This window comes from Pseudophryne corroboree, assembly GCF_028390025.1.
Source record: "Pseudophryne corroboree isolate aPseCor3 chromosome 3 unlocalized genomic scaffold, aPseCor3.hap2 SUPER_3_unloc_9, whole genome shotgun sequence".
In the NCBI taxonomy this organism is placed as follows: Eukaryota; Metazoa; Chordata; class Amphibia; order Anura; family Myobatrachidae; genus Pseudophryne; species Pseudophryne corroboree.
Window position 1 is genome coordinate 2289305 of NW_026967585.1, and position 26416 is coordinate 2315720.

The following is a 26416-nucleotide window of genomic DNA, read 5'->3' on the forward strand; positions in this document are numbered from 1 at the left end:
GCCACAGTGACAAGAGAAAGAAAGTGGACTTCTTTGTGGGCGCCCCCTTGTGAAGAAATAATGTGATATTCTCAAAGAATAAAACTTCAAATTTTTATAACAAATTATTAAGAATTTATTCAATCTCCTGAGAACAAATAATGGGGCAGATGTATTAACCTGGAGATGGCATAAGGAAGTGATAAACCAGTGAAAAATGCAAGGTGATACACGCACAAGCCAATCACCTCCTAACTGTTAATTTACATATTGGAACTGATTGGTTGGTGTGTTTATCACCTTGCATTTATCACTGTTTTATCACTTCCTTATGCCTTCTCCAGGTTAATACATCTGCCACATTGCTTCTTGCCGCCTTTCCCCTGCCTGTCTCCTGCCGCCTTTCCCCTGCCTGTCTCCTGCCGCCTTTCCCCTGCTTGTCTCCTGCCGCCTTTCCCCTGCCGCCTTCCCCCTGCCTGTCTCCTGCCGCCTTCCCCCTGCCTGTCTCCTGCCGCCTTTCCCCTGCCTGTCTCCTGCCGCCTTTCCCCTGCCTGTCTCCTGCCGCCTTTCCCCTGCCTGTCTACTGCCGCCTTTCCCCTGCCTGTCTCCTGCCACCTTTCCCTGCCTGTCTCCGGCCGCCTTTCCCCTGCCTGTCTCCTGCCGCCTTTCCCCTGCTTGTCTCCTGCCGCCTTTCTCCAGCCACCTTTCCCCTGCCGCCTTTCCCCTGCCGCCTTCCCCCTGCCTGTCTCCTGCCGCCTTCCCCCTGCCTGTCTCCTGCCGCCTTTCCCTTGCCTGTCTCCTGCCGCCTTTCCCTTGCCTGTCTCCTGCAACCTTTCCCTTGCCTGTCTCCTGCCGCCTTTCCCCTGCCTGTCTCCTGCCGCCTTTCCCCTGCCTGTCTCATGCCACCTTTCCCCTGCCTGTCTCCTGCCGCCTTTCCCCTGCCTGTCTCCTGCCGCCTTTCCCCTGCCTGTCTCCTGCCGCCTTTCCCCTGCCTGTCTCCTGCCGCCTTTCCCCTGCCTGTCTCCTGCTGCCTTTCCCCTGCCACCCCCACCCTGCTGTCCACCTCCTTGTCACCTGCCACCTTTCCCCTGCCTGTCTCCTGCAGCCTTTCCCCTGCCTGTCTCCTGCAGCCTTTCCCGTGCCTGTCTCCTGTGACCTTTTCCCTGCCTGTCTCCTGCCACCCCCACCCTGCTGCCCACCTCCCTGTCTCCGGCCACCTTTCCCTGCCTGTCTCCGGCCACCTTTCCCTGCCTGTCTCCGGCCACCTTTCACCTGCCTGTCTCCAGCCCCCTTTCCCCTGCCTGTCTCCTGCCGCCTTTCCCCTTCCTGTCTCCTGCCGCCTTTCCCCTTCCTGTCTCCTGCCGCCTTTCCCCTGCCTGTCTCCTGCCGCCTTTCCCCTTCCTGTCTCCTGCCGCCTTTCCCCTTCCTGTCTCCTGCCGCCTTTCCCCTGCCTGTCTCCTGCTGCCTTACTCCTGCCTGTCACCTGCCGCCTTTCCCCTGCCTGTCTCCTGCCGCCTTTCCCCTGCCTGTCACCTGCCGCCTTTCCCCTGCCTGTCACCTGCTGCCTTACTCCTGCCTGTCACCTGCCGCCTTTCCCCTGCCTGTCTCCTGCCGCCTTTCCCATGGCTGTCTCCTGCCACCCCCACCCTGCTGTCCACCTGCCTGTCTCCTGCCGCCTTTCCCCTGCCTGTCTCCTGCCGCCTTTCCCCTGCCTGTCTCCTGCCGCCTTTCCCCTGCCTGTCTCCTGCCGCCTTTCCCCTGCCTGTCTCCTGCCGCCTTTCCTCTGCCGCCTTTCCCCTGCCTGTCTCCTGCCGCCTTTCCCCTGCCAGGTCTCCTGCAACCTTTCCCCTGTCAGGTCTCCTACCGCCTTTCCCCTGCCTGTCTCCTGCAACCTTTCCCCTGCCTGTCTCCTGTCGCCTTTCCCCTGCCTGTCTCCTGTCGCCTTTCCCCTGCCTGTCTCCTGCCGCCTTTCCCCTGCCTGTCTCCTGCCACCCCCACCCTGCTGCCCACCTCCCTGTCTCCGACCACCTTTCCTGCCTGTCTCCGGCCACCTTTCCCCTGCCTGTCTCCTGCAGCCTTTCCCCTGCCTGTCTCCTGCAGCCTTTCCCCTGCCTGTCTCCTGCCACCTTTGCTACACCATCGGCTGGATGTGTGAAACCTGAGGTCACAGAGACTGTACGCCGCAGCTCCATGAATGAGTCCATGAAATTTCCCTCAGGAGACCCTGTCCCTTCACAACCAATTCTCACCCTTACACCACTTCATGGCTGCAGCTATACTCGTCTGACAAACCAGGACACATTGAGCACATGCTCCGTACGGCTCGTGCACATGAGCGGTGTACCGAACATCAGTTCATTGTGACTCCACCCACAATAGCACTACAATCTAGATCAGGCCCACTATGCAGTGCAGACTTATGGGGCTGGGTCAAAAGAACCTCGGAGACACTGACCAGGACTCTGTCAGTGGGGAAATAGGAGACTTAATCACCACTCTATTCCACATTTACTATGTTACATGTGCAGTATGTTTTATGTGTTATATTTATTCCAGGAACTCCAGCTGTGAGGAACGGAGTCTTTATTACACATCACACGTTCTGTATTCTCTCTGATTCACCGAGGATGGACAAGGACAGGAGTCCCAGGACTGAGAGGATAATAAATATCACCCTGGAGATCATCTACCTGCTGACTGGAGAGGTGAGTGGATCTGGGAGCGTCACAGTGACCTTATATCTAAAGTAACAGTACAGGAACATGACTGGGGAGGTGAGGGGATCTGGGAGCGTCAGTGACCTTATATCTATAGTAACAATACAGGAACATGACTGGGGAGGTGAGGGGGACGTGGGAGCATCACAGTGACCTAATATCTATAGTAATAATAAAGGGACATGACTGGGGAGGTGAGTGGATCTGGGAGTGTCATAGTGACCTCACTAATATCTACAGTAATAGTACAGGGACATGACTGGGGAGGTGAGGGGATCTGGGAGTGTCACAGTGACCTTATATCTATAGTAATAATACAGGGACATGGCTGGAGAGGTGAGGTGAACTGGAAGCATCACTGTGGCATCACTTATATCTAAATTAAAAATACAAGGACATGATTGGGGAGGTGGGGCGGATCTGGGAGTATCACAGTGATGTCACTTATATCTATGGTAATAATACAGGGACATGACTAATGAGGTGTGTGGCTCTTGGAGATATACAGTGAAATTACTTTTATCTATAGTAATAATACAGGGACATGACGGGAGGTGAGGGGATCTGGGTTCGTTACTGTGACATTACTAATATCTATAGTCATAATACAGGGATATGACTGGGGTGGTTAGGGAATCGGAGCGTAACAGTGAGGTCACATATCTATACTAATAATACAGCGATGTCAGTGGGGAGGTGAGGGGGTCTTAGAACATCGCAGTGACATCACTTATATCTATAGTAATAATATAGAGACATGACTGGGGTGGTGAGGGGATTTTGAAGTGTTACTGATAAGTAACTTATATCTATAGTAATAATACAGGGACTTGACTGCGGAGGTGGGGGGATCTAGGAGCATCACAGTGAAATCACTTGTATCCATAGTAATAATATAGGGACATGACTGGGGAGGTGAGGGGATCTGGGCGCGTCACAGTGACATCACTTATATCTATAGAAATAATACAGGGACATGACTGGGGAGGAAAGGGGATCTGGGAGCGGCGCAGTGATGTCACATATCTATAGTAATAACACAGGGACATGACAGGGGAGGTGAGGTGATCTGGGAGTGTCTCAGTGACATCACATATCTATAGTAATAAAGGGACATGACTGGGAGAGGTATCGGGATCTGGGAGCGACACAGTGAAGTCACATATATCTATAGTAATAATACAGGGACATGACTGGGGAGTTGAAGGGATCTGGGAGCATCACTTTGATGTCACATATATCTATAGGAATAATACAGGGACATGAATGGGGAGGTGAGGGGATGTGGGAGTGTCACAGTGATGTCACTTTTGTCTATAGTAATAATACAGGGACATGACTGGGGAGGTGAAGGGATCTTGGGGCTTCATAGTGACGTCACTCATATCTATAGTCATAATACAGGGACATGACTGGGAAGGTGATGGGATCTGGGAGCGTCACAGTGAAATCACTTATATCTATAGTAATAATACAGGGACATGACTGGGGAGGGGAGGGGATCTGGGAGAGTCACAGTGACCTCACTAATATCTATAGTAATAATACAGGGACATGACTGGGGAGGTGAGGGAATCTGGAAGCGGCACAGTGACGTCACTTATATCTATATAAATAATACAGGGACGTGACTGGGGAATTAAAGGGGTTTGGGAGAGTCACAGTGACGTCATTTATATCTATAGTAATAATACATGGACGTGACTGGGTAGTTTGGGGGATCTGGGACCGTCACAGAAAAATCACTTATATCTATAGTAATAATACAGGGACATGACTGAGGAGGTGAGGGGATCTGGGAGTGTCACAGTGACATCACATATCTATAGTAATAATACAGGGACATGACTGTGGAGGTGAAGGAATCTGGGAGTGTCACAGTGACTTCACTTATTTCTGTAGAAATAATACAGGGACATGACTGGGGAGGTGAGGGGATCTGGGAGTGTATATATTGATATTTGATGTCTCCACCATTACACAGGATTACACAATAGTGAAGAAGACATCCAATAAGTATGAGACGCCCAGCAGCCATCCCCCTGTATCAGGAGGACTGAGTAGAACCCAGAGCCTCATCACGGTGCCTCCACCTCACTCACTGACACATGAGAGACACAATGATCAGAAGATCCTGGAACTCACCAAGAAGATCATTCAGTTGCTGACTGGAGAGGTGACGGCTGGGAATGGGGCATTATACAGTAACACGGGGGACGTGTCTGGGTGATGACTGGAGAGGTGACTGCCGGGAATGGGGCATTATACAGTAACACCAAGGGATGTGTCCGGGTGGTGACTAGAGAGGTGACTGCTGGGAATGGGACATTATACAGTAACACCAGGGGAAGTGTCTGGGTGATGACTGGAGAGGTGACTGCTGGGAATGGGACTTTATGCAGTAACACTAGGGGATGTGTCTGGGTGGTGACTGGAGAGGTGACTGCTGGGAATGAGACATTATACAGTAACACCAGGGGATGTGTCTGGGTGGTGACTGGAGAGGTGACTGCTGGGAATGGGACATTATACAGTAACACCAGGGGATGTGTCTGGGTGATGACTGTATCACTGTGTGTGTCAGGTTCATATAAGGTGTCAGGATGTCACTGTCTATGTCTCCATGCAGGAGAGGGAGTATATAGAGGAACACAGGGGTCTGTACAAGGATGTGATGATGGAGAATCACCGGCCCCTCACATCACTGGGTAAGAGGAGACTGTCATGTATTGTACAGGGGAGAGCAGGTATGGGGACCCCCTATATACACACATCACCTGATAATCACATATATACACTGTACTCAAGTCACTGTGTGTCTCCTACAGATGGGCCCAGTAACAGAGATACCCCAGAGAGATGTCCCCGTCCTCTGTATTCCCAGGACTGTACAGAGGAGAATCACAGGATCCCACAGGAGGATCAGGTAGGTTGGATTTAGGGTCTCACCCAAAGTGACTGTCACTATATAATGTGTAGAGCAGCTGTGTGTGTCATTATATTTGTATTGTTTAATCTATTACTGAAATCAACAATTATTACAGTCTTCTTTTATTGATGGTTTACATAGGGTGAAGCCCAATTAAATAATATTAAAGTCAAAGATACAGAGGTAGAAGTAGAGACGTATATGACTGATATAAAGGCAGAAGATATAGAGGTAGAAGTAGAGACGTATGTGACTGATATAAAGGCAGAAGATATAGAGGGAGAAGAAGAGACGTATGTGACTGATATGAAGGCAGAAGATATAGAGGGAGAAGAAGAGACGTATGTGACTGATATAAAGGCAGAAGATATAGAGGAAGAAGAAGAGACGTATGTGACTGATATAAAGGCAGAAGATATAGAGGAAGAAGAAGAGACGTATGTGTCTGATATGAAGGCAGAAGATATAGAGGGAGAAGAAGAGACGTATGTGAGGGGTGATCAGCAGTGTAAGGAGGAGGAAATCCCTACAGATACCAGCACAGGTAAGTAATAAACACTTATTACAGAAAAGAGTCACATATTCTCCTTGCTCAGTCACTACAGCAATCTCTTACCCTACAACCTCCTCTGTCAGTACAAATTAGGGAACTGTATTTGCCCAGTAGTGGAGTCAGGAGCCATAAGCCCCTATTATACTCCTGCTCTCCCCCTCACATCATGTCACTGTGTGTTACCAGCCCAGGGATCTGACCAGTCTCCTCCCCACACTCTCTGGTGTATCTCATACATCAGGACCCATCACCTCTATTATACTCCTGCTCTCCCCTCACCTCATGTCACTGTCTGTTACCAGCCCAGAGATCTGACCAGTCTCCTCCCCACACTCTCTGGTGTATCTCATACATCAGGAGCCATCAGCCCCTATTATACTCCTGCTCTCCTCCTCACATCATGTCACTGTGTGTTACCAGCCCAGAGATCTGACCAGTCTCCTCCCCACACTCTCTGGTGTATCTCATACATCAGGAGCCATCAGCCCCTATTATACTCCTGCTCTCCTCCTCACATCATGTCACTGTGTGTTACCTGCCCAGATATCTGACCAGTCTCCTCCCCACACTCTCTGGTGTATCTCATACATCAGGAGCCATCAGCCCCTATTATACTCCTGCTCTCCCCTCACATCATGTCACTGTGTTACCAGCCCAGAGATCTGACCAGTCTCCTCCCCACACTCTCTGGTGTATCTCATACATCAGGAGCCATCAACCCCTTTTTCTCTAACGTCCTAAGTGGATGCTGGGGACTCCGTAAGGACCATGGGGAATAGCGGCTCCGCAGGAGACTGGGCACATCTAAAGAAAGCTTTAGGACTAACTGGTGTGCACTGGCTCCTCCCCCTATGACCCTCCTCCAAGCCTCAGTTAGATTTCTGTGCCCGACGAGAAGGGTGCACACTAGGGGCTCTCCTGAGCTTCTTAGTGAAAGTTTTAGTTTAGGTTTTTTATGTTCAGTGAGACCTGCTGGCAACAGGCTCACTGCATCGAGGGACTAAGGGGAGAAGAAGCGAACTCACCTGAGTGCAGAGTGGATTGGGCTTCTTGGCTACTGGACATTAGCTCCAGAGGGACGATCACAGGCCCAGCCTGGATGGGTCCCGGAGCCGCGCCGCCGGCCCCCTTACAGAGCCAGAAGAGCGAAGAGGTCCGGAAAAATCGGCGGCAGAAGACGTTCCTGTCTTCAATAAGGTAGCACACAGCACTGCAGCTGTGCGCCATTGCTCTCAGCACACTTCATACTCCGGTCACTGAGGGTGCAGGGCGCTGGGGGGGGCGCCCTGAGACGCAATAAAACATGATAAAAATACCTTACATGGCAAAAAATACATCACATATAGCTCCTGGGCTATATGGATGCATTTAACCCCTGCCAGAATATACAGAAAAATGGGAGATAAGGCCGCCGAAAAGGGGGCGGAGCCTATCTCCTCAGCACACTGGCGCCATTTTCCCTCACAGCTCAGTTGGAGGGAAGCTCCCTGGCTCTTCCCTGCAGTCACTACACTACAGAAAGGGTTAAAAAAAGAGAGGGGGGCACTAATTAGGCGCAGTATTAAAACATACAGCAGCTATAAGGGGAATAACACTTATATAAGGTTATCCCTGTATATATATATAGCGCTCTGGTGTGTGCTGGCATACTCTCCCTCTGTCTCCCCAAAGGGCTAGTGGGGTCCTGTCCTCTATCAGAGCATTCCCTGTGTGTGTGCTGTGTGTCGGTACGTTTGTGTCGACATGTATGAGGAGAAAAATGATGTGGAGACGGAGCAGAGTGTCTGTAACAGTGATGTCACCACCTAGGGGGTCGACACCTGAGTGGATGTACTGTTGAAAATTACGTGACAGTGTCAGCTCTGTATAAAAAAACAGTGGTTGACATGAGACAGCCGGCTACTCAGCTTGTGCCTGTCCAGACGTCTCATAGGCCGTCAGGGGCTCTAAAGCGCCCGTTACCTCAGATGGCAGATACAGACGCCGACACGGATACTGACTCCTGTGTCGACGGTGAAGAGACAACCGTGATTTCCAGTAGGGCCACACGTTACATGATTGAGACAATGGAAAATGTTTTATACATTTCTGATAATACGAGTACCACCAAAAAGGGGTATTATGTTCGGTGAGGGAAAAACTACCTGTAGTTTTCCTGAATCTGAGAAATAAAATGAGGTGTGTGATGATGCGTGGGTTTCCCCCCGATAACAATTGATAATTTCTTAAAAAGTATTGGCTGTATACCCTTTCCCGCCAGAGGTTAGGGTGCGTTGGGAAACACCCCCTAGGGGGGATAAGGCGCTCACACGCTTGTAAGAACAAGGGCTCTACCCTCTCATGAGATGGCCGCCCTTAAGGATCCTGCTGATAGAAAGCAGGAGGGTATCCAAAAATGTATTCACACACATACTGGTGTTATACTGCGACCAGCAATCGCCTCAGCCTGGAGGTGCAGTGCTGGGTTGGCATGGTCGGATTCCCTGACTGGAAATATTGATATCCTAGATAAGGATAGTATATTATTGCCTATAGAGCATTTAAAAGATGCATTTCTATATATGCATGATGCACAGCGGAATATTTGCCGACTGGCATCAAGTATAAGTGCGTTGTCCAATTCTACCAGTAAAATGGTCAGGTGATGCGGATTCCAAACGGCATTTGGAAGTATTGCCTTTGAAAGGGGACATTTGAGGTCGGTCTTTTAGACCTGGTGGCCACGGCAACAACTGGGAAATCCACGTTTGTACCCCAGGTCGCCTCTCAATATAAGACGCCGTATTATCAGGCGCAGTCCTTTGTTGGCAAGCGGACAAAAGGTTCCTCTTTTCTGCTCGTGACAGAGGGAGAGGAAAAAGGCTGAAGAGATTACCCAGTTCCCAGGAACAGAAATCCTTTCCCGCCTCTGCAAAAGCCCTCAGTATGACGCTAGGGCCTTACAAGCTCAGGCACGGTGGGGGCCCGTTCTCAATGAATTTCAGTGCGCAGTGGGCTCACTCGCAAGTAGACCCCTGGATCCTTCAGGTAATATCTCAAGGGTACATATTGAAATTCGAGACGTCTCCCCCTCGCCGTTTCCAAAAGTCGGCTTTACCGACGTCTCCCTCTGACAGGGAGGCAGTTTTGGAAGCCATTCACAAGCTATATTACCAGCAGGTGATAATCAAGGTACCCCTCCTGCAACAGGGAACAGGGTATTATTCCACACTATTGTGGTACCGAAGCCAGACGGCCCGGTGAGACCGATTCTAAATCTAAAATCTAAAATCTTTGAACACTTACATACAGAGGTTCAAATTCAAGATTGAGTCACTCAGAGCAGTGATTGCGAACCTGGAAGAAGGGGACTACATGATGTCTCGGGACATCAAGGATGCTTACCTTCATGTCAAAATTTACCCTTCTCACCAAGGGTACCTCAGGTTATGGTACAGAACTGTCACTATCAGTTCAGACGCTGCCGTAGGGATGGTCCACGGCACCCCGGGTCTTTACCAAGGTAATGGCCGAAATGATATCCCTTCGAAGGAAGGGAATTTTAGTTATCCCTTACTTGGACGATTCCCTGATAAGGGTAAGATCCAGGGAACAGTTGGAAGTCGGTGTAGCACTATCTCAGGTAGTGTTGCGGCAGCACGATTGGATTCTCAATATTCCAAAATCGCAGCTGGTTCCGACGACTTGTCTTCTGTTTCCTAGGGATGTTCCTGGACACAGTCCAGAAAAAAGGTGTTTCTCCCGGAAGAGAAAGCCAGGGAGTTATCCGAGCAAGTCAGGAACCTCCTAAAACCGAACCAAGTCTCAGTGCATCAATGCACAAGGGTTCTGGGTAAAAATGGTGGCTTCCTACGAAGCAATCCCATTCGTTAGATTCCACGCAAGAACTTTCCAGTGGAACCTACTGGACAAATGGTCCGGGTCGCATTTTCAGATGCATCAGCGGATAACCCTGTCACCAAGGACAAGGGTATCCATCATGTGGTGGTTGCAGAGTGCTCATCTTCTAGAGGGCTGCATGTTCGGCATTCAGGACTGGGTCCTGGTGACCACGGATGCCAGCCTGCGAGGCTGGGGAGCAGTCACACAGGGAAGGAATATCCAGGGCTTAGGGTCAAGCCTGGATACATCACTTCACATAAATATCCTGAAGCTAAGGGACATTTACAATGCTCTAAGCTTAGCAAGACCTCTGCTTCAAGGTCAGCCGGTGTTGATCCAGTCGGACAACATCACGGCAGTCACCCACGTAAACAGACAGGGTGGCACAAGAAGCAGGAGGGCAATGGCAGAAGCTGCAGGGATTCTTCGCTGGGCGGAAAATCATGTGATAGCACTGTCAACAGTATTCATTCCGGGAGTGGACAACTGGGAAGCAGACTTCCTCAGCACGACCTCCACCCGGGAGAGTGGGGACTTCACCCAGAAGTCGTCCACATGATTAAAAAACTCGACCGGTATTGCGCCAGGTCAAGAGACCCTCAGGCAATAGTTGTAGACGCTCTGGTAACACCGTGGGTGTACCAGTCAGTGTATGTGTTCCCTACTCTGCCTCTCATACCCAAGGTACTGAGATTGATAAGATGGAGAGGAGAAAGCACTATATTCGTGGCTCCGGATTGGCCAAGAAGGACTTGGTAACCGGAACTTCAAGAGATGCTCACGGAGGATCCGTGGCCTCTACCTCTAAGAAGGGACCTGCTCCAGCAAGGACCCTGTCTGTTCCAAGACTTACCGCGGCTGCGTTTGACGGCATGGCGGTTGAACGCCGGATCCTGAAGGAAAAAAGGCATTCCGGATGAAGTCATCCCTATCCTGATCAAAGCCAGGAAGGATGTAACCGCAAAAACATTATCACCGCAATTGGCGAAAATATGTTGCGTGGTGCGAGGCCAGTAAGGCCCGACGGAGGAAATTCAACTGGGTCGATTCCTACATTTCCTGCAAACAGGAGTGTCTATGGGCTTGAAATTGGGGTCCATTAGGTTCAAATTTTCGGCCCTGTCAATTTTCTTCCAAAAAGAACTAGCTTCAGTCCCTGAAGTTCAGACGTTTGTAAAAGGGGTACTGCATATACAGCCTCCTTTTGTGCCTCCAGTGGCACTTTGGGATCTCAATGTAGTTTTTGGTTCCAAAAGTCACATTGGTTTGAACCACTTAAATCTGTGGAGTTAAAATATCTCACATGGAAAGTGGTCATGCTGTTGGCCCTGGCCTGGGCCAGGCGCGTGTCAGAATTGGCGGCTTTATCCTGAAAAAGCCCTTATCTGATTTTCCATTCGGACAGGGCGGAATTGAGGACTCGTCCTCAGTTTCTCCCCAAGGTGGTTTCAGCGTCTCACCTGAACCAGCCTATTGGTGGTGCCTGCGGCTACTAGGGACTTGGAGGCCTCCAAGTTGCTAGACGTTGTCAGTGCCCTGAAAATATATGTTTCCAGGACGGCTGGAGTCAGGAAATCTGACTCGCTGTTTATCCTGTGTGCACCCAACAAGCTGGGTGCTCCTGCTTCTAAGCAGACTATTGCTCGTTGGATTTGTAGTACAATTCAGCTTGCACATTCTGTGGCAGGCCTGCCACAGCCAAAAATCTGTAAATGCCCACTCCACAAGGAAGGTGGGCTCATCTTGGGCGGCTGCCCGAGGGGTCTCGGCTTTACAACTTTGCCGAGCAGCTACTTGGTCAGGAGCAAATACGTTTGTAAAATTCTACAAAATTGATATCCTGGCTGAGGAGGACCTGGAGTTCTCTCATTTGGTGCTGCAGAGTCATCCGCACTCTCCCGCCCGTTTGGGAGCTTTGGTATAATCCCCATGGTCCTTACGGAGTCCCCAGCATCCACTTAGGACGTCAGAGAAAATAAGAATTTACTTACCGATAATTCTATTTCTCATAGTCCGTAGTGGATGCTGGGCGCCCATCCCAAGTGCGGATTGTCTGCAATACTTGTACATAGTTATTGTTACAAAAATCGGGTTATTATTGTTGTGAGCCATCTTTCAGAGGCTCCTCTGTTATCATGCTGTTAACTGGGTTCAGATCACAGGTTATACGGTGTGATTGGTGTGGCTGGTATGAGTCTTACCCGGGATTCAAAATCCTTCCTTATTGTGTACGCTCGTCCGGGCACAGTATCCTAACTGAGGCTTGGAGGAGGGTCATAGGGGGAGGAGCCAGTGCACACCAGTTAGTCCTAAAGCTTTCTTTAGATGTGCCCAGTCTCCTGCGGAGCCGCTATTCCCCATGGTCCTTACGGAGTCCCCAGCATCCACTACGGACTATGAGAAATAGAATTATCGGTAAGTAAATTCTTATTTATACTCCTGTTCTCCCCTCACATCATGTCACTGTGTGTTACCAGCCCAGAGATCTGACCAGTCTCCTCCCCACACTCTCTGGTGTATCTCATACATCAGGAGCCATCAGCCCCTATTATACTCCTGCTCTCCTCTCACATCATGTCACTGTGTGTTACCAGCCCAGAGATCTGACCAGTCTCCTCCCCACACTCTCTGGTGTATCTCATACATCAGGAGCCATCAGCCCCTATTATACTGCTCTCCTCCTCACATCATGTCACTGTGTGTTACCTGCCCAGATATCTGACCAGTCTCCTCCCCACACTCTCTGGTGTATCTCATACATAACACAGGAAATAAAGATAAAAATATACGTTTTATACCCATAACAAGAGCAAATAAATCTGGCCCAAAAATAGATCCATGCCCAGTAAGTTAGTCCCATTTGGCACATGTTACAGTAGGAAACAGACTCTGAGTGTCTGTAACAGTCTTACTCCTTTATCATATTACTTTGAGACGGAAGACAACTCCTCCGGGATTGGTTTAGGTAAAGTGTCATGAAGGACTGTCAACAGTAATGTCCACTTTCTCTAACATTCTAGGGGATACTGGGATGGTCTTAGTACTATGGGGTATAGATTGGGTCTATTGGAGCCTGACACTTTAAGAAATCCTTAGTGTGTGCTGGCTCCTCCCCTCTAAGCCCCTCCTACCAGACTCCGTTTAGAAAAATGTGCCCAAGGAGCCGGGTGCATTCTCTGGAGCTCCAGAGAGTTTTCTTCAGAATGTATTTTAGTTTGATGTTTTCAGACAGGACGGGTTGGCACCAGTCTGCCTGCGTTGTGAGACTTAGGGGGGGACCGGTACCAACCTCTTGAAGGGTTAATGGTTAAGATCCCCACTGACAGGACATAGCTCCTGAAGGGGGTTGTTTCACTCACCCACAGCGGTGTGCGCTCTTCCTCACAGCATGCCGCCACCCCTAATTGAGTGCTGAGTACTAAACCGGGGTCCCGGTACAGATGGTGGCGTTAGGGCAGCGGGCACAGTGCTGCTGTCCCTCTATGAAAGCCCACACTGGCACTGACGTTGAAAAGGGGTTTTAACCCCATTTTCTTTGCAAAAATTACCCTGCCAGTATAAACTATTGTGGGAACAATGCATGCCATTAAGGAGGCGGGGCATTTCTGGAGAGCGGGACCAGTGGCTCAGTGCACTATTTCCTACCTCCTAGGGACCCTCAGAAGCACCTTGTTTGGTACAAGGGGGTTTGTGGTAGGTGGAGCGATATACTGTATATGTATATAATAATCTAGATCTCTTATCTAAGGTTCCTAGTTACTGCCCGGCAAAGCACTGCTTTGGCTGTAGAGGCAAGGTGTGCTGGTTTCTCTCTCTCATTCCTAGCAGGCTCTCCGGGTTACTGTGTTATGTAACCTGTTCCTGTGTGTATATTATGCTGTACAGTATGTCAGGTAAGAAGGTCATATGCCAGTCCTGCAGCACAAGGTTTTCCCCTTCCTCGGGGGATCTCTGTTGTGTGCACAGTGCAGCCCTCCTTCACAAGGAAGCAGCACTCAGGAGCCAGCGTGGCTGGACTCAATAAAAGGAATGATTACAGACATATCCCCTGTACTGGATACTGCCAGACAGGAGAGGCAGGATTTTAAAAGAAGTCTATGGCTGATTTTATGATTAAGAATTCAGACCGAAGACCATCCTCTCAGCCCCCTATACTTATTTCCCAAAAAGGTACATCACCCCAGGTTCTCCAGTCTGTCTGTGATGTGGAGATGCCAGATCTGGAAGAGGGGGACGTGAATGTAAATATGGGGGACGCTAATGTCTCAGGGAGTGGAAGCTCTTATTACTCTATTTGAGATGTCCTGAGTATCCCTGATAAGGAGACAGACACAGTAGTATTATTATTATTATTATTATTATTATTATTACATTTTATTTATAAGGCGCCACAAGTGTTTCGCAGCGCTGTACACAGGACAGTACAGGGAGACAGAACTTAGCATTACAGTAAATAAATAACAGAAATAGAGTACAGGTAACAAAGAGCACCACAATTCTCATACATAATACAGCTTCGATGTAAGTAGCGAGGGAGTAATCATTGTACTACTAGGGGCTGGTGGCCATAGATAGAGAGGAGCCTTTATCAGTAGGAGAAAAAGCAGGTAAAGATGGTTGCTGAGTGAAATGTGTCGAGAAGAGGGCTTAGACAACAAGAGGAAATGGGTCCCTGCTCTGAAGAGCTAACAATCTATTGGGGAGGGGCGACAGACAGATGACATGAGGTGCAAGCAAGCGGGAGGAAGCCCGATGGCAGTATCAAGCACGGCAGAGATGTTCAAGGCGTGGGGCAGGGGGATGGAGGAGCAGCCTAAGGACTAGGTTATGCATCGGAGGGGTACGCTTTGATAAATAGGTGGGTTTTCAGTGACCGTTTGAAGCTTTGCAAGGTCGGGGAGAGTATAATGGAGCGGGGGAGCACGTTCCACTGAAGGGGTGCAGCACGGGCAAAATCTTGAACTCGTGCATGGGAAGCAGTGACCAAGGCAGAGGAGAGGCGATGGTCATCAGCCGACCGTAGTGGGCGGGAGGGAGTATGAAGGGAGAGGAGGTTGGAGATGTAGGGAGCAGTGGAATTAGAGATGGACTTGTATGTGAGGGTGGGGAGTTTGAATAGGATTCTGTAGGGGAATGGGAGCCAGTGTAGATTTTGTTGAAGGGGAGTGGCAGATGTGGTGCGGCGTGAGAGGAAGATGAGCCTAGCTACGGAGTTGAGGACAGATTGGAGGGGAGCGAGATGGGAGCAAGCGAGGCCAGTGAGGAGAACATTGCAGTAGTCGAGTTGTGAGATGACCAGTGAGTGGATGATGAGTTTAGTTGCACTCTGGGAGAGAAATGGCCTGATGCGAACAATGTTGCATAGCTGGAACCGACAGGATTGCGCCAGAGCTTGGATGTGGGGTGCAAAGGAGAGGGAGGAGTCAAGAGTGACACCCAGGCAGCGGAGCTGGGGAACGGGGGAGATGATTGTGTTGTCAACAGTGATAGAGATATATGTAGGGGGTGTTGCTCTGGCTGGGGGAAAGATAATGAATTCAGTTTTGTCCATGTTGAGCTTCAGAGAATGCTCAGACATCCAGGAGGAGATGGCAGAGAGGCAGCTGGAGACCTGAGAGAGGACAGAGGAGGACAGATCAGGAGATGAGAGGTAGAGTTGTGTGTCATCAGCATAGAGGTGGTATTGAAGGCCAAATGAGTTAATGAGCGCACCCAGGGAAGAGGTGTACAGGGTGAACAGAAGGGGGCCTAGGACAGAACCCTGAGGGACACCAGCAGGAAGGATGGAAGGGTGTGAGGTTGTTCCGGAGGCAGACACAGAGAAGGAGCGGTTAGTGGGGTAAGAGGTAAACTAGTCAAGGACGGTGCTAGAGAGGCCAATGTTTTGGAGTGTGCGGAGGAGGAGATGATGATCCACAGTGTCAAAGGCAGCAGAGAGCTCCAGAAGGATAAGCAGAATGAAGTGGCCCCTGGATTTGGCCGAAAGCATGTCAATGATGACTTTCACCAGGACAGTCTCGTGGAGTGGCGAAAGCCAGATTGTAGTGGATCAAGGATGGAGTTGTCAGAGAGGTAGCTTGTGAGATGGCTGTAGACCAGTCGTTCAAGTTGTTTGGAGGTAAATGGGAGAAGAGAGATGGGGCGGTATCTAGTGAGTGATGAAGGGTCGAGGTTGGTTTTTTTGAAAATAGGGGACGCCAGAGCATGTTTCAATGGTGTGGGAAAGATGCCGGTAGAGAGCGATAGGTTAAAGAGGTGAGCAAGGTGGGAGCAGGCAGTGGGGGGGGGGGGGGGGGAGCAGAGATGACGGGAAGGGAGTGGGTACAAGGGGCAGGTTGAGTGGGGGGAGGATAAGTTGAGGGAGTTGACTTCCTTGTCTGAGGTGGGACAGAAGCAGGACAGGGTGGGATAGATGGAGGGGAGGGATGATGGGGGCAGGGGGGCAGCAGAGGAGTGACGGGAGGAGATGTCATTTTGGATAGCCACAATTTTGGAGATGAAGAAGGAGGCAAAGTCAGTGGCAGTGAGGGAGGTGGGGAGGAGGAGAGTGTTGATAGTTTCAAAGAGTCGGCGTGGACTGGAGGACTAAGAAGAGATGATTGTTTGGAAAAAGGATTGCTTGGCGAGAGAGAGCAGAGCTGTAGGAGGAGAGAATAAACTTGAAATGCAGGAAGTCCGCCAGAGAGTGAGATCTCCTCCAGGAGCGCTCTGCGGAGCGTGAACATTTTTGTAGGAATCGTGTTAGTTTGGTGTGCCAGGGTTGGGGTTTGGAGCGGCAGAGGGGACAGAGGAGAGGGGGGGGCCACAGAGTCGAGAGCAGCGGTAAGAGAAGAGTTATAGAAGGAGGCTGCCTGGTTGGGACAAGTCATAGTGGAAAGAGAAGAGAGGAAGGTCTCGAGGGAGGACAGGATAGCGGGGTTGAAAGACCCGAGATTGTGTTCGGTGATGGTGGGTCTGGGCGTGGAGAGGAGAGGAGAAGATGAGAGGGTGAAAGAATGTAGATGGTGGTCAGAGAGAGGATAGGAAGAGTTTGAGAAATAGGAGGGATCACATCGGTGGGTGAAGACAAGGTCGAGGGAGTAGCCGAGATTGTGAGTAGGGGTGGAGTACCATTGAGAAAGTCCAAAGGTGGTGGAAAGGGCAAGAAGATTAGTGCAAGCTGCATTAGTGATGTCGATATGGATGTTAAAGTCACCAAGGATGATAGAGGGGAGGTCGGAGGAGAGAAAGTGGGGAAGCCAGGCAGCAAAGTTGTCAAGGAAAGGTGAACAGCGGACAGGGGGTGGTAGATCTCTGCCACATGGAGGTGAATGGGGTAGAAGAGGCAGATAGTGTGGACCTCAAAGGTGGAGAAGGTGAGGGAGGGCTCAGGTGGGATGACACGAAAGTTGCAGTTTGGGGAGCGAAGGATGCCCACGCCTCCACCCTGGCGGCCATCAGGTCTGACCGTGTGGGTGAAGGAGAGGCCTCCGTAGGAGAGGGCAGCAGGGGAGGTGGTGTCAGAGGAGGAGAGCCAGGATTCAGTGATGGCGAGAAGGTTAAAAGAGTGGGAGATGAAGAGGTTGTGGATAGTTGTCAGCTTGTTGCAGATTGATCTAGCATTCCAGAGTGCACAGGAGAAGGGAAGGGAGGGGACAGGGGAGATGGGGATCAGGCTGGCTGGGTTCTGAATGCGTGTGGGCGGTCTGGAAATTGGAGGGTGACCTAGCAGTGAGGATTGGTATGGGACAGGATCGAGGAGCCATAATTCCAGTACAGTAGTGTTGTTCAGAGGAATAATATAGAACGAAGTGGGTGTAATATAGAATGGACAATGAGAAGGGTGTTGTAGTAAAAGCAGAGACATTGAAAAAGTTTTTTTTGGTAAATGGAAGAATCGGAAAGGCTGAGATTGTTACACAGTGGTTGTAGAGAGTATAAATGAGGAGCAGAAAGCAACGTGTTAGAGCAGTATGGCTGTTACTTAATCAGACAGGGAGGTCAGTGTCCACGCTGTGCGGGCTGCAGGCGTTGGTGGTACTGGATTAGGTTACTCTCTGTTGGATGTTAATTGCAGGTGGGGAAGATAGTCTGCTGTCCTTCTGTTCCTCTCCTGTTTATCTCCGAGTATCTCCAAAGGTCATATCTTCATCCTTAACACTAACACACTATGCAGCTAGGATACTTTGTAGCCAAATATGTACTGATTAAATATAAATGCACACATTGATATAGGCTTGATTGCCAACAGCACCCACCCTCTGAAACCCCACCCACCATGGATGGAGATCGTGTCTGCTGAGGAAGACCACTCCTGTTGATGTAGGACACCGCTGTGACGTTGTCCGACTGAACTTGAATGGCTCGATCTTGCAGAAGATGTGCCGCCTGTAGAAGGCCGTTGTATATGGCCCTTAGTTCCAGAATGTTTATTGGAAGGACAGATTCCCGGCTTGACCACTTTCCTTGGAAGTTTTCCCCCTGGGTTACTGCTCCCCAACCCGGAGGCTTGCATCCGTGGTTAGGAGAATCCAATTCTGAATCCTGAACCTGCGGCCCTCGAGCAGATGAGAAGTTTGCAGCCACCACAGGAGTGAAATTCTGGCTTTCGGCGGCAGGCGTATCTGCTGGTGCATGTGAAGATGCGATCCCGACCACTTGTCCAGGAGATCCAGCTGGAAGAACAGTGCATGGAATCTTCCGTATTGTAGAGCCTCGTAGGAGGCTACCATCTTCCCCAAAAGGCGAATGCACTGATGAACCGATACCCAGGGAGGTTTTAAGACATCCCTGACAATTGATTGGATCACCAACGCTTTCTCCACCGGTAGAAACACCCTCTGCACTTCTGTGTTGAGTATCATCCCCAGGAAGGGCAGTCTCCTTGTCAGTTCCAAATGTGACTTTGGAAGGTTCAGGATCCACCCATGAACCCAGAGTAGTTGAGGTGAGAGCGCAATACTCTGCAACAGCTTCTCCTTGGCAGATCATCCAGATATGGAATTATGTTCACTCCCTGTTTGCGTAGGAGGAGCATCATCTCCGCCATGACCTTGGTGAACACCCTCGGTGCTGTGGAGAGGCCAAATGGCTACGTCTGGAACTGATAGTGACAGTCCTGTAGTGCAAACCGTAGATAGGCCTGGTGAGGCGGCCAGATCGGAATGTGAAGGTACGCATCCTTGATATCCAGGGATACTAGGAATTCCCCTTCCTCCAGACTTGAGATCACCACTCTCAGAGACTCCATTTTGAATTGGAAAACCCTTAAGTAGGGGTTCAACAACTTCAGGTTCAATATAGGCCTTACCGAACTGTCCGGTTTTGGTACCACAAACAGGTTTGAGTAATAACCCTTGGTTTTTGGGTGAGGTGGAACTGGAACAATGACATTTGTTCGTACCAATTTTTGAATGGCTTCCTGTAGGATATCACTTTCTGTCAATGAAGCTGGTATGCCTGATTTAAAGAATCTGTGAGTTGGGAGTTGCTGAAACTCCAGTCTGTACCCCTGGGTAACAATATCCGTCACCCAGGGGTCTAGGCATGATGACGCCCAGACGTGACTGAAATCTTTTAGTCTCACTCCCACCTGCCTGATCTCCAGGCTGGGAGGTCCGTCGTCATGCTTAAAATTTGAAGGAAGCAAAACCTGGTTTCTGTTCCAGGGAACCTGTTGGTGCAGGTTTTTTGGATCTTCCCCGATCTCCTCTAAAAAAGGTTGGAGGGGGTTTGGATTTTTTAAATTTTGCGGTCCGAAAGGACTGCAGTGTAGATGAAGGATAAGATTTCCTAGCCGGTGGTGCTGCAGAGGGAAGAAATGTCTGCTTACCCACAGTCACCGTGGATATCCACACATCCAATGCGTCCCCAAATAGTGCCTGACCTGTGAATGGCAGGTTCTCTACACTTTTCTTGGATTCTGCATCTGCAGTCCATTGGCGTAGCCAGAGTCCTCTGCGTGCCGAGACAGCCATGGAAGTAGCAGGCCAATGTCCTTCATGGCCTCCACCATGAAACCTGCAGAATCCTGTATGTGACTTAAAAACAAGTCAATGTCACTCCTATCCATAGTATCTAAGTCCTCTAGTAAGGTGCCTGACCACTTTACTATGGCTTTTAGAAATCCAAGCACAAGCAATAGTGGGCCTTAAAGCCACACCTGTAGCAGTGTATAGTGATTTGAGCGTAGTCTCAATCTTGCGGTCATCCGGCTCCTTTAAGGCGGTTGAACCAGGGACAGGTAAAACCACCTTTTTAGACAGCCTAGATACAGAAGCGTCTACTATAGGTGGGTTTTCCCACTTCTTCCTGTCCTCTTCAGGGAAATGGAAAGCAATGAGAATTCTTTTAGGGATCTGGAATTTTCTTCTCTGGGTTTTCCCAGGATTTTTTAAACCAGGCAGTTTTACTCCTTAGAAGCAGGGAAGGTAAGCGAGGTATTCTTATTTACTGTAAAATAAGTTTCCTCTACTTGTTTCCGGAACTTTCTCAGAAATATGCAAAACATCCCTAATGGCTTTAGTCATTAGTTGCACCCCTTTAGCAAGGGATGCATTCCCCCCTTCATATCCCCATCACCGTCCCCTATATCAGGGTCGGTATCAGTGTCAGCTTGCATTATCTGGGCAGTTGTACGTTTTTTGGGTATGTAGGTGGGGTTTTAGATGAAGTAGTGGGAGCTGAATACTTCAAACCCACTACAGATTGTCACAAAAACTGCGTCTCTTTCTCAGTATGTGACATCCTTGTTGAAATCTGGGATATCATTGCCCTTAAATTATCCACCCATGGGGGTTCGGATTCAGAAGGCTGAGACAGGATATTGCAGTCCTGAGTACATGGAATAGACTCCTCAGGAGAAGATACACACTCTGCAGCATAGGACACAGAGTCCTTAGACATGGTAATGTGGATATACACACTTACACACACTCACACAGGAAAATGTCAGACACAGTTTCCCCCAGAGTACCTGCAGAGAGTCACAGAGTATAAGGAGCCAGCCACACAGTGCCCCTGTAGGCAGTTATTATGATAAAAGCCCGGCGCTGACTAACCTTAATAGGGAGGGCAGCGCTCCCTGTCAGTGTCCTAGTTCCTATGATCTGCAGGGAGAAAATGGCGCTGGTGAGTGCTGGATCCGCTCTGAGAGGAAGCCCCGCCCCTTGTAATGGCGCGCGGCTTCCCGCACTAATTGTTTATACTGGCCTGAGGATTTTAGTGATAACAGGAGGATTAGCCGCTGTTAGCTGCGTGACCAGTGTAGGGTTTATCCGCGCTGGCTCAGGACGCTTTTCAAAGCTCCTACACTGTGTGTTGCTGAGCCTTCCTGGAGCGCAGCCTCTCAGAGCTGCGCTTCCACCCTTGTGCCGCCATTTCCTCCAGTGACCCGCTAACCGGGATGCTGGCGCTGTACTCACCACTCTTCTTTCTTCTGGCTCTGTTAGGGGGTGGCGGCCGTGCTGCGGGAGTGAGCAGTCGCCTCATGGGCTTGTGATCAGAACCCTCAGGAGCTCAGTGTCCTGTCAGTTGAGTAGAGAACCAGTAACTCTTCAGGAAGTAGGTTCCTTCTCCCCACCCTAAGTCCCACGAAGCAGGGAGGCTGTTGCCAGCAGCCTTCCTGTAACCTAACTATCTCTAGAAAATAAAAAGCTAAGAAAACTCTTAGAAGCTCCCCTAGCTGTGACCGGCTCCGGGCACATTTTCTAAACTAAGTCTGGTAGGAGGGGCATAGAGGGAGGGGCCAGCTCACACTATTAAACTCTTAAAGTGCCAGTGGCTCCCAAAGGACCCAGCAGATGATGATTACAGGGTATCATATGGTGTATTGCATGTAAAGTACCTTGTTCCACACCTACTCTGCTGTAGCAATATACCTTATATAAGGGTTAGTAACACTTGTACAGGCGTACCAGCGTATGAGCACACACATAAAGGAATGCTACCTTACCAATGCTTCCAGGAGTAACGTTAGGAGACATTTCTCTGATCCATCAGCTCATATAACTGATATTATTATTTATCTAGAATCTCCAATTCATACGATATGTTCCCCATCCATTGTTTTACATTGGTGCTGACATAGGACTTGGCGAGTGACTACGTCTCCATTTATACTTCATGGTTAGTTACCAGTACAAGAGAGAGATATATCTAAGTCTTATTATAATATTACATTTGTTATTGTGAGCATTCTCAGGAGGGTGGACACAATGATAGTCTGAGACACAATATCATAAAGCCTTCATTAAAAGTTATGTTTTATTATACACACACATTTACAATTAAGTGTCCCAGAGAGTCGTCTTCTCCTATTGTTTACAAGATTAATATTGTTACAGAAAATGTCACATTTCCATAATGTATTTTATTTCCAGCAGATGGACACACAAGCAGGAATATCTCAGAAGGACATCTAATGTTATCCCCGGATTGTGACATAAAAGATAATGACAGTAGACAGTATTCTCCGGGAGATAACCCCATTACCCCTATTATACATCCAGCTCTATCAGCTGATCCCTCTGATCCTGGGAAATGTTCTCCTGATCACTCTGATATTGGTGCATCTGTTACAGCTCCGACAGTAGATACAGTGTTTCCCTGTTCTATAGATGCCAAATGTTTTACAAAGAACACGAAGCCTAATAACCCACACACAGGTAAGGCAGGTGAGAGGCCACTGATATGTTCTGAGTGTGGGAAATGTTTTACATACAAATCACAACTTGTTATACATCAGAGAAGTCACTCAGGTGAGAAGCCATTTTCTTGCTCTGAGTGCGGGAAATGTTTTACACAAAAATCACAACTTGTTACCCATCAGCAAAGTCACACAGGTGAGAAGGCATTTCCATGTTCTGAGTGTGGGAAATGTTTTGCACACAAATCAGCTCTTGTTATACATCACAGAAGTCACACAGGTGAGAAGCTGTTTTCTTGCTCTGTGTGTGGGAAATGTTGTGTAAGTAAATCACATCTTGTTATACATCACAGAAGTCACATAGGTGAGAAGCCATTTCCATGTTCTGAGTGTGGGAAATGTTTTGTAAGTAAATCACAACTTGTTACACATCTGCGCAGTCACACAGGTGAGAAGCCATTTCCATGTTCTGAGTGTGGAAAATATTTTGCACACAAATCACATCTTGTTACACATCAGAGAAGTCACACAGGTGAGAAGCCATTTCCATGTTCTGAGTGTGGGAAATGTTTTACACACAAATCAGTTCTTGTTAGACATCAGAGAAGTCACACAGGTGAGAAGGCATTTCCATGTTCTGAGTGTGGGAAATGTTTTACACACAAATCAGTTCTTGTTAGACATCAGAGAAGTCACACAGGTGAGAAGTCATTTCTATACTCTGAGAAATAAATCATCAGAATCAGCTTTATTGGCCAGGTGTACTCGCGTACACTAGGAATTGTTTGTGGTACAATGCATCGCCAAGCAGCAACATGAATGGGGAATACATGGCATAAGAAGGGGGAAAAACATAGCATACATTACACACATTACATATATGCGTTCATACTGCACATTGCAACTGTACAATAGACTCAACATATTATACATGTAAGACTAAAAACGAAGGCTGCTTGGCAGAGCAGCACCGAGGCAGCCATCCGCAGCACCAACTAGAACTCAAACAATGCACATAATACAGAAGATTTAAGTATTACACATCAAACGATAAACTACACAGACAAAAATAAAAGATACAGAAAGAATAATGCAGGATTGGTGTAGGCATTTTGGGTAATAACTTCCATGGGTTGTGTATTCCACCCTCACAGGGTACCAGGTGCGGCAGCCATCTTCGGCGCACTGCGTAGGATTACCCTGGGTGAAGTAGTCCATCCTCGAGGGGTAGGCCTGTAAGGTACTACTGATGTTCTCTGCCAGAGGGTTAGTGGGCATAGTCCTGGTGATTTCATTTCCGAGGTTTAATGAGTCCACATAATGGTCTGGATTTCTTTCTTGATGTTGTTCAATGTTTGTTCAACTGTTTTTTTAACTGTTAATTTTCAAACGCTTTGAGTATTGGAACGCACAGCTATGCATGGCTGAAGCTATAGATATATACACACAATAGACATCACTCAGATTGCACACAATAGACATCATTCAGGTGAGGAACCATTTTAATCTTCTGGAGTATACTCATCATTGCCATGCGTTGTTCTTCAAGGTTCTTATCCTATCTCTATGCTTTTTGCAATACACATGTTACCACTGGGTGAAATAATCAGATGTCATACCCTCATCTACCACTGCTATACAGATGACCTGTCTTTGCTCTAGGTACTGAGAGCCCAGTACCAATCCTAAATGGTTGTCTAGCTGAGCTTCAGGTATGGGTGATGCCAGTTTGCTGTGATTCAGTCCTGGTGAAACAGGCCTTTAAGCTCGCCAACAAAGAGCAGGAATACAGCTCAGCTTTACCTACCAACCAGACTTACGCTTGGGGGGTCAGAGTTACAAAATGCTGATCATGTGCGGAATCTTGGTGTCCTGGATGGTGGAGTGACACTTGGACATCAGTATCTGCCACAGTCAGATACTCATCTGAGGAACATAGCCAGACTCCAGCACTTATTTCCCTTAGAAGATCTACCTACAGTCATACATGTACTTGTATCATCACACATAGACTACTGCAATGACCTCTACCTGGGTCTCCCAGCAAAATAATTGCACCACTTGTAGCTTGTACAGAATGCAGCAGCCAGGCTGTTACCTAACCAGCCCGTTCCTGCCACATAACACCCATTCTCTACAACCTTCACCGGCTGCCTGTAAGATGGTGACTGTATTACATAATCTTACTTACTCTCCCAGCCCTACATGACCAGGGTCCATGGAACCAGAAGCAGCTTCTGCCTCCTTACTGCCACCTGCAGATGAAGGACTGTTACCAGCAGTACCAAGAATCCCCAAGCAGTGCTGAGAGGTCAGGGGGAAGACAGGGTGGTGGCACTAGTGCTGTAGTAGGGGCTGCCGGAGGCAGTGTCTGAGAATTTTGTCCTCAAGCAGCGCTAAGGTATCAGATGGGAGACAGGGTGGTGGCAGTAGTGGGGGGAGGCGGGGTGGTGGCAGTAGTGGGGTGAGACAGGACTGGCATTAGTGGGGGGGAGACAGGGTGGGTGGCAGTAGTGGTGGGAGAAAGGGTGGGTGGCAGTAGTGGTGGGAGAAAGGGTGGGTGGCAGTAGTAGAGGGAAACAGGGCGGGTGTCAGTAGTGGGGGGAGACACGGGGCGGATGACAGTAGTGAGAGGAGACAGGGTGGTGGTGGTAGAGGGGGGGAGATAGGGTGGATGGCCGCAGTGCAGTACCAGGGGCTGCTGGAGGCAGTAAAGAGGTCTATGGGTCCCGCACAGAACCAGTTGATAATTAGACTTAATGATGATTATGCTTCCTTATTTCTAATTAATCCCTTGTATGTGTTACTGTTATTTGCTGTGTCAGCCTTTATGTGTGTTCTGTGTAATAATCCTGAAAGTAGTGCTGCTACCGATCTCATATCATTTGTAGTAACTTGGAAAAGATGAGATATGAGGTGCACTCTGGAAGCTTATAGGGGGTTAATCAGAGATGAACGCAGATGTGACATCATGCAGCCCCTGGAAAATGGCCCGGCCCGCCTGCGTTTACCCCTCAGGGATGCGACCGCAATGTGTGTGTCTGCGTGGCCGCTGCGCATGTGCATTTTACCACCACCAGGAAACTGCTGTGGGCCGCTATTGCGGCTGGGTCTGAATGACCCCCATAGACCTTTGGCTCCCTGCAATACTATAATGTAACTTGAATTGTTTCTGTGCTTTAAAGGATATTTTATCCATGTTGTGCAGAGTAAAGTATTTTTTAAGTTTAAAATATAGAGAAAAATCTGTTTATTAAAGATATGAAATAAAGTTGTTTAAAAACAAAAGATTTCCGTTGAGTCTTTTTATGTGTCTGTGTATTATCTTATTTCCAGATAATTGTCGCTATGATGGCAGAAACAATTTCCTGTTAATGTGTCACTTGTATTGTTACTTTTGTGTCCAGCTGGTGGGCTCGGAAATGTTATCCTTTTCCTCGCAGCCCCACTTGCTGGAGAAAATGAAGGAGGAGCTGTTGACGGTTCACGTTCCGCTTGAGTTGACAATTTTCTCACCAGCAGGTCTTTCCCCCTCTGCAGACTTGTGTCCAGAAAGAGAAATACAATGTAGGCTTTAAACCTAGGATCGAGCACAGTGGCCAAAATGTAGTGCTCTGATTTCAACAGATTGACCACCCTTGAATCCTGGCAAAGCGAATGAAGGGCTCCATCCACAAGTATTTCCAGGGAAGACGTTAAGACCGAGGGACTATGCACAGGCCCAAATGATA

General features: G+C 48.8%; 1 protein-coding gene across 1 annotated transcript; it reads left to right on the top strand.

Annotated features, from left to right (window-relative positions):
* Nucleotides 1–5770: 5770 nt before the first annotated feature.
* Nucleotides 5771–25939, top strand: LOC134984887 (uncharacterized). Its single transcript, XM_063950362.1, has 3 exons — nt 5771–6169; nt 22420–22704; nt 25577–25939. Exons 1-3 carry the CDS (start codon nt 5827–5829, stop codon nt 25591–25593), a joined length of 645 nt encoding a protein of 214 aa, XP_063806432.1. The 5' UTR covers nt 5771–5826; the 3' UTR covers nt 25594–25939.
* Nucleotides 25940–26416: the final 477 nt, after the last annotated feature.